The 12,564-nt window shown below is 34.3% G+C and overlaps 1 protein-coding gene across 1 annotated transcript in view; it reads left to right on the top strand.

The window, feature by feature from the left end:
• LOC129228493 (nephrin-like) overlaps positions 1 to 12,564 on the top strand; it is a 263,244-nt gene that overhangs the window by 24,796 nt on the left and 225,884 nt on the right. The window contains exon 4 of the mRNA XM_054863174.1: positions 5,318 to 5,375. Within this exon, the coding sequence (XP_054719149.1) occupies positions 5,318 to 5,375 (58 nt within the window). The remainder of the gene's footprint in view (positions 1 to 5,317; positions 5,376 to 12,564) is intronic.

Here is a 12,564-nt window from a genome sequence, read left to right as displayed (position 1 = left end):
TATCTTACAAAAACCAGGAACGTTTTCCGATAACATTCAGTAACCTTTCTGAAATATTAAGAAATCTCCCCTATTAAAGCCAGTCGTGAACCTTCTAGACAAATTAAATAGCTTTAAGTTATTAGATTAGAACCTTCCTGATTCACCAAGAAAGCTCCAGAAATATTAGAGCACCCACGGCCAAGCTACGCGAAAATTGCAAAGCAGGAACCAAGCATATTCCTTGCCTGCAATTCCTGGCTCGCAAAGCTGTAGCTATCTAGTGACTTATGTGCTCCCGTTGGAAGCTTAGTCAATCCGGACGGGCCATAAACAATCTAAAGCCGATACACTTAATAAACACGCTCCGTCAATATTTAAACTGGTAGCAAAAAATATTTTTCACACCAGTGCAAGGTCTGCATTCGTGCATCTTTTAGGAATTCAGGAAACTTTTTTGCGAAGATACTTGATTTTTTGGGGAAATAGGTGAAAACCTCTGAAATCCCGAAACGTTCCACGGAAATAACCAGTAACGTTTCGAAATTTTTTTACAGTGAAACGATGATTTCTCGAACAATAACAACATTGCACTGTAGTGGGAATGAGAAAAGTTAGAAAACGAGGGAGGGAGTAGAGTTACCATTCAAATAGTGCGATCTAACGCACGCAGTGCAAAGTAATAACGTTTACCAAGCTACCAAGATGGTAGCAGCCTTGCAGATATTCCCGGTTTCTGATTTTTAACCTAAGTCGCACTTGCCCCAAGATCGCACTTACCCCAACTTAGCTTAGTTATTTACTTAACTTAGTGTTATGAGATCCTGAATCGTTAATCGGTCCACTAGACTTGTTGGAAATGGTTAATTGACGACTTGTATGTTACAAATTCGTTTTATGGAAAACCTTTTGAGAAATGAAAGTGAAAAGAAGATTTTGGAAGTACAGCCCCTTAAATATCCCTTTGGGTATACCAGCATTCTTGATGGCAAGAAACATCTTTTAACATTACAATTGCAGGATAACTGTTTTCGTCTAAAATTGTTTCCAAACTGTTAACTCCATTCCCTGTCTTGGGTAACTCCGGGAAAAACGGATCACGTTTTTTCTTTGTTCTTTAAAAGCGGTACATTTACATATATTTAACTTCAATTGTATGTGCATATAGTGTATGATATCTCTTACAAAAATCGTAATGTAGAAGGTCATATCTTTAAAGGAATTTCAGTTATGATTTTTTGAAATTTTTGCTTTTCTGTCCATCTCATCCGAAGTAGCCCAGGCCAGATGAACCATTTGAATGGGAAAGACGGACTACAGTAAAATTATTAAATAATTACACATTTATTATATTTATAAATGTTAATTTTCATTACATTTTTTATGCAGTTCTAAAAACTATCTGAATTTACGTAAACAGACTGCGGCAACATTTTAATTTGATCTCTAGGAGGGATTTCTTCTAGCAACTCATCTTTTTTTTTCCCTTTGAAACTACAATAAGAAAGGGAAAATATTTCCTTTCCATTACAACATGCTAAAAATGAAATAGTTTCTCCTTTTAATCCAAGTATAATGAGTACCACATTTTTAGATTTATTGATGATCACTACTTTGCCGGACTTATTATTCAACTGTAAAACAGTTTCATCTATATTAAAGATACAAAGAAGATTTTCAAAAAGATAATATTCCTTAAGTAAGCCTTCGAACACCCATATTCCTTTCTTCAACGTCTTAAACAGCATTTTTCAAATTGGCTAGAGTCAATTCCCGGCGTGCTTACGAACTTTTTCTAATATAAGTAGTTAACCTATTCTAAAAACAATAAAATACCATCCTTTAGTATTATTAATTCAGTACTTTGAAAATCAATATTCAAAAAAACTCAAGGTTGTATGCAAGTTACATCTCTTCTGTATAGACGTGATCCATCTTTCCCGTCTTAACGTGGTCCATCTTGTCCTATTGTCTGGGTGAGAAGTACAATCCCCCCTAACTTTTTACTGTAGATTTTACGTCGAAATTTTAGGTTTTTAGGAAGACGACATGTGCTCAGACATTACAGCATCAAAAGCAGTTAGATTACATGTAATACAACAGCTTAGATTGTATACTTAAAATCACGTAAAAAGCAAATATTCGACTTACAGAAAGAAACAATGCTTTTTAGCTAAAAGATATTTTGTATTTTGAGAAGCAAACAGCAGCATATCATACAAAATGTTTTTCGGCCCATGACTGAAATAGTGGTTTCATCTATTGAGAGGCGCAATAATGAAATTTTTGACTTATTCATCTCACATGGTGGTAAATTTCTCCCAGAATTACCTATAGAGCAGAGTTGAGCAAATTTTAATTGCATGGGCAATTAAAGATTAACAATTGATTAATTGGTAAACGTAACCACAACAACTAAAAATTGATCAATTGTAATTGTGGGAAATTACAGTTAACAATTAATTAATTGTTAATTGTAGTTCATTACAGATAACAATTAATTAATTGTTAATTGTAGTTTACTACAATTAATAGTTAATTAATTGTTATTTGTTTTCACTACAATTAACAATTGTCAATTGTTTTGTGAATTTTAATTAAAACTAACTCTTAAAAGAATTACTGGTTTTGTATAATATACTGTACAGGCGAGAGGTCTACCTGGGACGTGGACGCCGGACGGGTACCATTTTTCTATTTAGCTATTCAAATACACATGTTAGCAACAAATAAAAGATCAATGCACAACAGTAACGTTATTGCGAGCAATAAATTATTTACTGCAGCATATGACTTTTCTCAAAAAATCTTATGGTTCCAGCAAAATTTCCTCAGAAAAGGTATAATTCAATTCAAAAATATTTTTTCCGTACTAATAAAACATTTGAGAGAAATTACAGAAAGGTATCATATTCCGTCTTAGCTTTGGCAATGTTAGCAATACTGCTTTTGGAGCTTTCTTGTAAAATCAAGAAGGTACACAGCTGTTATAATATACCTATCTAAGTATATTGCGAAAGTTTCAGCGTCACGACTCTCTTTAAACAGGAAGATTTCTGAATTTTTCAGGAGGCTTCTAGGATAATTTTAGGTAGGTTACTGAATTTTAGCGGAAAATATTTCTGTTTCTTGTAAGACATGTTACTGGCAGAAATCGGCATCATCAGCTGCCCATCATTTTTCAGGAACGTTTCTGAATTATTTTTACAGTGTAAGTTCGAAAAGGTGTGCTGGGAACTTTCAGAATACTACATAACTTTTACAGAATAAGCAATGGAATAAAATAAGACTTACCATAACGCAATGTTTCGGAACTACACAAACAATAGTTGAGGAATTCGAAAGAGATTTATGGATGCTTTAAAATTAAACTTTATTTTCCGTTTCATAATAATACTTGAATATATAGCGTAAAGAACGATGTAGGGAAATGTGAAATATTTTTCCTTTTCGAAACAGTATATGTTCAACCGTATTCCCAATCGGATTATAAGTTTGAGTATTATAGCATTGTTCTGGAATGAAGCGCTTAGAGTTGACAGTTTTATCAAAATTTTTATTGCGCCATATTTCTTGGTGGCTTTAAGCATCGCTTGGGGATATTGTTAGTTTGAGAAAAATTTTCAAACATCAAAGAAGAAAAATAACAGACGTTAAATTTCAACAAGATCTATTTCATTTTTTAATACATTCCGTGTGTAGAAATGTCTACACTAGCTCAAATTGAACTGTCACGAAGTTTTCAACTTGTTTTATTGAATGAAGATATTTAAAGAATGCAAGATATAAACACCCTTATTTCTGTTCTAGAAAAATGTTTTATTCCAACAAAAAAAAAATTAAGTGGGAGTTTGGAAAAAAGGCTCAATTGCATTGTTAAAAAAAGCCTTTTTTATGATTTACACTTTTTAATTTGAATTAAAAATATTGCAAATATTCACTGTAAAAACGATTCATGCGTGCGCGAGCATCGTCGGCAATTTCAGACTGCGGCTCCGTAAATGTATTGAAGCCCAAGGAGCCAATTTTAAACAATTGTTATAACTTTTTTGTTTAATGTTATTAGTATTGTTTCAATAAAGAGTTTTTATTGCTTTAACTTGTTGATTTGTTGAATTATGGGTTATTTACAGCCTATTGAAATATGTAATAAAATTGCGGGAATTTTCTCCGCATCCTCTATTTAGGGATTAATTTCACCCACCGCTAGGTGTCTGTTGAAGATTAAATAAAAACACGGGTTCAATAATTTTAGGTGTTCCATCGATGCACAGAGCTTTATTCCAATCTATAATTCACACTTAAGTAGGGTTAAGCATATTCACAAGCCTTGCCTCCAGGCAGCTACTCGCAATTGTAGCAGTCTCGCATATTTAAGGACATACCACATTTCTTTCAAATTGGGTATTAATGCAATTCGGCAACACGTTTTCCTTCATGGTACTGAGAACAGTATAAAAACTTCTTTTAATATATTTTCAAAAAGACAAAGTATTGTTTTCATTCAGTAACCCTAAAAAGTAAAAAAAGAAATCTTCTGTTCTGTCAAAATCAACAGGACGTCTAAAGAAAGCAACTCTACTTTCCAAATCTGTGTGATTATTTATTGCTTTTACGCCCCTACTCCTTTTTGAAATCTTGTTGCACTTGTTCTAACCTCCCCCCCCCCTCCAACGTATAAGTTTGTGACGAAAAATTTCAGAAAAATGAGGAAAAAAAATCTTTTAATGTTTGCAAATTTAAATGCAATTACTTTTAATTTATTATCCTTGTAAGTTACTTCACAATTTAAGAAAGAAATCTAGGTTTTTATTGAGATTTTTTTGTTCTTGTTTACTAGTTAGAATGCTCAATTTGTGTTGTAATTTATTCTAAATACCTTTAATTTCGTTAACATTACAATTTAAACTAGTACGAATATAATAATACTCCTAAACGGTAATTTTCTATTTTTACATTATTCTTGTGCGCTGCAATTATTTTAGTTAAAACAACCACATCTAAAAATTACTCATGTTTCTTAACACAATTTCCAAATTTGCCTAACTAACAAAAATAAACACGCTTTTTGCACATAAATGAAGAGTTGAAATACAAATTCCGTTCCCAAATTAGTTAAATATTCTCAAAATACACCGCACAAAACATTAAACTTAACTCTTGCTTACTTATTCCTCGCATTTATTCGTAACGTATTCCATACCACTTATCAACCTAGTTGTTTACCATTAATCACTCAAGTTACTCAGAATTTAAAATAGATGTAATGTATAGCTTTCACTGCTGAAGAAATACTAATTGAAAGAATCTTGATCTCCTATTCTTTTTCTTTTCACAGGTGGGGCCAACCCATAAGAATCATCCTATACGAGCTGCAGCTCGCGTGACTGTACTAGGTAAGTAATATGTTAAGCCACGCCTTTTTTTTCCCGCCCCGCCCCCCATTCCAGCTTTTAACACGGAGGGTTATTGTCACGCACTAAACCCATCCACCTTGGCAGAGAGGGAAATATGAGGAATCATGGAGCGATTTTTGATATGTTTAAGAATGTGGAGGGACATTAATTTTTCACGCATAACTCTATTAAAACTACGTGATCTGGGATCTTGGGAAGATGTCATACGCGAAGTGATTCCTGAATGGGTTGGAGTTGTGCTTGGGAGCGCTTCTCACGACTAAGGCGTCGCGCTTTCGTTAATCACAGCTAGTCAGGAGGGAGAATTCTTGGATAAAAATGAAGATGGTGATCTAAAATGCGCAATGGGTGAAAACTACTGCCTGCAAAAAAGTTAATGGAAGAATCACATAAAGATACTTTGTTTGATGCAAGATAGATTAATGTATCCGACTTGGTTGAAAAAGCGGTTTTCGACCAAAATTCACTTTTTTCTCAAAATGATCTCATTGCACAGACCCATTTTTCTTAAGATTATGCAACTTTTCGGATTTTTAATCTACGTGAATTAGAATTTCAGTTATAAACTTTTGAATACTAAGTGAATGCAGTAGAACACGTGTTAAGTCTAATCTTAAACTACGTGATCTGGTGTCTTGGGAAGATGTCATACGCGAAGTGATTCCTGAATGGGTTGGAGTTGTGCTTGGGAGCGCTTCTCACGACTAAGGCGTCGTGCTTTCGTTAATCACAGCTAGTCAGGAGGGAGAATTCTTGGATAAAAATGAAGATGGTGATCTAAAATGCGCAATGGGTGAAAACTACTGCCTGCAAAAAAGTTAATGGAAGAATCACATAAAGATACTTTGTTTGATGCAAGATAGATTAATGTATCCGACTTGGTTGAAAAAGCGGTTTTCGACCAAAATTCACTTTTTTCTCAAAATGATCTCATTGCACAGACCCATTTTTCTTAAGATTATGCAACTTTTCGGATTTTTAATCTACGTGAATTAGAATTTCAGTTATAAACTTTTGAATACTAAGTGAATGCTGTAGAACACGTGTTAAGTCTAATCTTAAACTACGTGATCTGGTGTCTTGGGAAGATGTCATACGCGAAGTGATTCCTGAATGGGTAGGAGTTGTGCTTGGGAGCGCTTCTCACGACTAAGGCGTCGCGCTTTCGTTAATCACAGCTAGTCAGGAGGGAGAATTCTTGGATAAAAATGAAGATGGTGATCTAAAATGCGCAATGGGTGAAAACTACTGCCTGCAAAAAAGTTAATGGAAGAATCACATAAAGATACTTTGTTTGATGCAAGATAGATTAATGTATCCGACTTGGTTGAAAAAGCGGTTTTCGACCAAAATTCACTTTTTTCTCAAAATGATCTCATTGCACAGACCCATTTTTCTTAAGATTATGCAACTTTTCGGATTTTTAATCTACGTGAATTAGAATTTCAGTTATAAACTTTTGAATACTAAGTGAATGCAGTAGAACACGTGTTAAGTCTAATCTTAAACTACGTGATCTGGTGTCTTGGGAAGATGTCATACGCGAAGTGATTCCTGAATGGGTTGGAGTTGTGCTTGGGAGCGCTTCTCACGACTAAGGCGTCGCGCTTTCGTTAATCACAGCTAGTCAGGAGGGAGAATTCTTGGATAAAAATGAAGATGGTGATCTAAAATGCGCAATGGGTGAAAACTACTGCCTGCAAAAAAGTTAATAGAAGAATCACATAAAGATACTTTGTTTGATGCAAGATAGATTAATGTATCCGACTTGGTTGAAAAAGCGGTTTTCGACCAAAATTCACTTTTTCTCAAAATGATCTCATTGCACAGACCCATTTTTCTTAAGATTATGCAACTTTTCGGATTTTTAATCTACGTGAATTAGAATTTCAGTTATAAACTTTTGAATACTAAGTGAATGCAGTAGAACACGTGTTAAGTCTAATCTTAAACTACTTGATCTGGTGTCTTGGGAAGATGGCATACGCGAAGTGATTCCTGAATGGGTTGGAGTTGTGCTTGGGAGCGCTTCTCACGACTAAGGCGTCGCGCTTTCGTTAATCACAGCTAGTCAAGAGTCTTGGATAAAAATGAAGATGGTGATGAAATGCGCAATGGGTAAAAACAACTACCTGTAAAAAAGTTCATGGAATGATCACATAAAGATACTTTGTTTGATGCAAGAAAGATTAAAGTAACCTTGAGCTGGCGGTGTATTTCATGTATTTCTGCATTAGCCCTAGCTATAGGGCTGTAACTTACTGAAAATATCCGACTAGGTTGGAAAAGCAGTTTTTGACCGAAATTCACTTTTTCTCAAAATGATCTCATTGAACAGCCCCATTTTTTAAAAAAAAGATTATGTAACTTTTTGGATTTTTAATCTACATAAATTAGATGTTCAGTTATAAGCATTTGAATACTAAGTGAATGCAGTAGAACACGTGTTAAGTCTAATCTTAAACTACGTGATCTGGGATTTTAGGAAGATGTCATACGTGATTCCTGAATGGGTTGGTGCTGTGCTCGGGAGCGCTTCTCACAACTGAGGCGTCGCGCTTTCTTTACTCACAGGTGGTCAGGAGGGAGCATTCTTGGATAAAAATGAAGATTGTGATCTAAAATGCGCAGTCGATAAAAAAGACTACCAGGAAAAAATTTTATGGAGGGATCACATAAAGATACTTTGTTTGATGCAAAACAGATTAAACGATTTGATGAATGAAAAAGGTACATGTGGACGCACTTACCTAAAGAAAGAAGACAAAAAATTCTGTTCTCAGAGCCAAAGGAACGTAAGTCACATTATGATAACTTTGTAGTAGAGAGGAAAAACTTTTTTCTGGAGCATGCAAAGAATGGGACGCGCGCTCTTTTAACCCTTGTAAAATATTGAAAAGGATGTGTTTTAGAGAATTAAGTAAACATGGCCTCATGCGGAATAATCTTCTACATACAATGCACTAGTAAACAGAAAATCGCAATCTTGGACTTAAGTCCTACTAGCTCTAAGGAACAGAATTGACCTTAGTATTTTTTTTTTTTAATAACTCCAGCTATTCCTTAAAAATATCAACAGATCTAGATTATACGGTACATCCAAACCTGTTTTTGTACGATTATACGATTTTTTTTGTGCCTTTTTTTTTGCGGTGTATGGAAGTTTTACATAAGTTGGGACTCAATTGACAAACATATCTTAAAACGAGTGTTTAATAGTGTTAATTTGAGCTACTTTTTATGCGTTATTTTATGCGGTCCCTATGTACCGCGCAAAAACAGGTTTGGGTGTCCTTTCAAATCCTCATCAACGTACAGATGCAGACATTAAGTTTAGTATTGGTAATATCTATCGATATATTTCTTGTTCTATCAATACTCTTTTACATGATATTTTACTAACATTCGTTATTGTAATAGTATGATTATTTTCTTTGTATTGGTAATTAGAAGTCTGAGAAGAAAGTTTCACTGAATACAAAAGATCTTACTAGCGCTTAAAGGAAACAATTTGATCGAATCTGCGATTGCTTAAATCGATTCAAACTGATTAATATTCTTCTTGCATTACTACTAAACTCCTCTTAACAAGGATAGACGGGGGGGAAGAAGGGTCTTGACAAGGAGGGCGAGATAAGAGACATTATTATTGCTTTTGATACAGCAATTTGGAGCTATAACTTTGTTTGCAAACCTTCAACTTGAGAATACGTTCAAAACTATTCATGCAAAACAGTACGAAAAAAAAACAGGTTTTGAAAAACCTCTATTTTGTATTTTAAAATGCTGCAATAGATTCTGTATCGTTTTTCATATCCATGTATAGCTTAATCAATTCATTAAACACATATGTTTCCAAATGTAGTGTTCGCGATGAATGAAAATAATTTCTACTCTATTTATTTTCTTAAAATACCAGTGCAATTTTCCATTTCAAAATTTTAGAATTTTCTATTTTAAAGAGACATCTAACGCGTTATTTGTACAGTTGCTTTATGAAAATAAGTCTGATAAGCTCCGATGAAAACAAGTAGTTATATGTGCTAAAAATATGCCAATCTTTCTTCTTTGTCAATTTTTCAGTAAGTAAAAAAAAAACAAAAATGAACATAAAGATATTGCTGAACGTAATGCTTTACAAACATTTTGCTAAAAGTAAATCAAGTAAAAAATGAGTCATTTAGTAACCGAGGAATGGAAAATAAAATGAAAAAAAGTGTTGTAGTAGGAAAATGTGGGTGCATAGGCGGCTTGTGCGGGGGGGGGGGAGAAGTTGCCAACTGCCTCCTTTTATTTAAAAAAAGGGACTTTGCTAATCCATTTTTCTAAATTCAATATAACAAGGTATCGAAAAAATAATAATGTTGAATGATTCACGTGTTTAAGGAAGGAAGAATTGACTTACTTATTATGTGTTTTACATTATTTTTATGTTAATAATACTTTATTGTGTTATTGAAGTTCCAGGGGCTCATTAGTAACGCTTCGTACATCCACGCCACAGATCCCGAGCTCGAGTTCCATGTAGGGCACTGTTAACTCAGCCGCGCATTCCATCAGTGGGTAGATAAAATGAGTACCTAGCGTACTTGTGAACTAAACCCCGGGGTGTCCTCGTTCGGCTAACCATCTAACTGGAACATCTGCCTTGCCCCCAGAGTTCTTTGTCAGAAAAACTGAGATGTGCACAGTAGACCTTGTTCCTCATGAGCTGTTGCGCTCCTTTTTCCGCTGTTTGATTTATTATTTCATCGAAGAAAAATTTGAATTTGAAAGCGGGAATCTATTACGGCTATCCATCCCGACTTTTGAAGCCGTGTCCTGATTTTTTATTTTTGAGGTCGTCATTTTATTAATAATAACAGTGAAACGCAATAATATTGAATCCAGAATATAATGAAACCTGTCTGCAACGAAACCGTTGGGACCAAAAAAAAAAAAAAATACTGTTATACACAGCTTGATTATTTCTGCTGACATTTTGCTGGGACCAAGGAAAATATCGTTTTAGACAGGTTTAGTGTTATAGACAGTATTGCCACACACAGGTACATAATTTTATTATCAAAAATCCGGACGTGTAAATTTTATCCTGAATTGTAACCCTTTCACAATTATCTAAATAAACTAACCACATACTGAATATTTGCCTTTCCTAATAGTTACCTTATAATAGAAACCACAGCACCTACTAACACAGGCTGCTTGTACTTATTGTTATGAAACTACTTCCACATATTGCAAATCCAAACAATGAATACGTCTGTGTTTGCGATCGGAATGTAACACAGACTGCTGAGAAACATAATGAGTTTTATAGTGCTTTAATCTAGGAATATGTGACTGGAGTTTGATATTGACTCCCGGAATTGTGGCTAAGTCATGAGACGTCTAGATTCAGCTAGAGCTACCTTTGTGATAACATTCGGAATGGGTGACAATAGCACTACTATAACGTTCACATAGGGATGATATTGATTGACTCAGGCACCCTGCTGTCTGATTTGTAATGCAGTACTTATATAAATTGTTACTATACGTGGCAATATACCTCTTGAATGTGGGTCAGGTATTAGTTACAGAGCAATTACGGTGCTATGTGGAATTAGAATAACAATGAGCGTTAGGGATACAATTGCTGCCGTTATCCGAATATCACAGCATCAGCTGATTCAAATGAAATCTCAATGAACAAAAGCGTAAATTTTGGTTCAATTTTTCTTTTTAGCATGTCAGAAGCTACTATTTGAAGTGCTTTTAAAACTTATTAAATGTATGTTATATTTAGAAGTAATTTTTAAAAAAGTGCGAGTAACCTTTTCTCGCCGGTGGCGTAATTCAGTACTATAAACCAAAAAAATTTTTTTTCCTAAATACTTAATACTAAATTTCACAATATATTCATTTATTTGAATCAGCGGAGGCTGTAATATTCTGATAATTACTGAAATTGTATCTCCAACGGCGATTGTTATTCCCGTTCCACATATCACCATAATTGCTCTGAAATTAATACCTGGTTCACATTCACTGGTCCACCATTTTATCAGTCTATATCGCAAAAAGAGTTGCATTAAAAAATGTAAAGGTTTACCTTTCTATATATTGCCTTTTATCTCACTTTTATAAAGTAGCCTATATAAGTGTAATATTTTTTGTGTCTTGACTGACGTAATTAGTTAATAGGTGACTTTAAGTGGATTATTTGATAGTCACATCTGCAGGAAGATGAGGTGCCTTTTAAAGTTCTACGGTTTTTTAAAAACGTTTTATAAAAATGATTTAAAATTCTCTTAATGTTTCTAAGACGATAACATCGAGAAATGACACCTGTATTTCTGACTTTTATTCTATACTAAGCCAGTTCCTGTTTGCTTGCTTCACTAGCAAACTTCAGTAGAAAGTTTGCTGAACAAATTGGCAGTGCTTATAAGTAGCTGGTGAAGGATTTGGCGGATTCTCGTCAAATTTTATAACATACTTGCATCCGTCACCAAATCTGACTCAAGCCCAAATGACATTGCATCACATTTTCCAATCGTTCGGATACGTATTTTCAAAAATGATGTACGTTTTAATTAATATCTTCGACGCGTATACATTTCAATAATGCAGTAAACTCCCAGTTGTCTACAGAGTAGGGTGGCAGTGTAACCGAGGCTACGTGAATTTGCAAATAATCCATAAAATAGGCAAAAAATGGTACTGGTGTATGCAATAGCTTGAAACAATCATGCAATATCATACATTTAAACTTACAAGGAGAGGTTACGGTCTCGGAAATTCAGATCGAGATGAGATTTGGTAGATTAGTAGTATCCTTTAAGGGTACTCTCAGGGTAAAATAATAAAGCGCACTATCCATAAAATTCCGAGAAAACAGCCTTTAAAGATTTACGCGCAACTTATAAACTAGTAGAGATTGTTCGTAAACAAGCGCCCGGTGGTCATGTGGGCAGCGCTCTGGGGTTCCATGCGGCCGATCCGAGTTCAAATCCACTGCAAGTTTCTTTTTTGTTCATTTTATGAAGTGACTATTACCGCTTTTTGCAGTTTGAATTGAAGGTAATACTTAATTTAAAAAATATGATGTATTTTTAATGTGTGATAGTACATTAAATTTCTATTTACTATTCTCACAAACAAGTGATTACACATTTTTAGATAT

This window comes from Uloborus diversus, chromosome 8, assembly GCF_026930045.1.
Source record: "Uloborus diversus isolate 005 chromosome 8, Udiv.v.3.1, whole genome shotgun sequence".
NCBI classification, from domain to species: domain Eukaryota; kingdom Metazoa; phylum Arthropoda; class Arachnida; order Araneae; family Uloboridae; genus Uloborus; species Uloborus diversus.
Note: the sequence above shows the minus strand (reverse complement) of the source record. Positions and strands in the feature narration are given on the sequence as shown.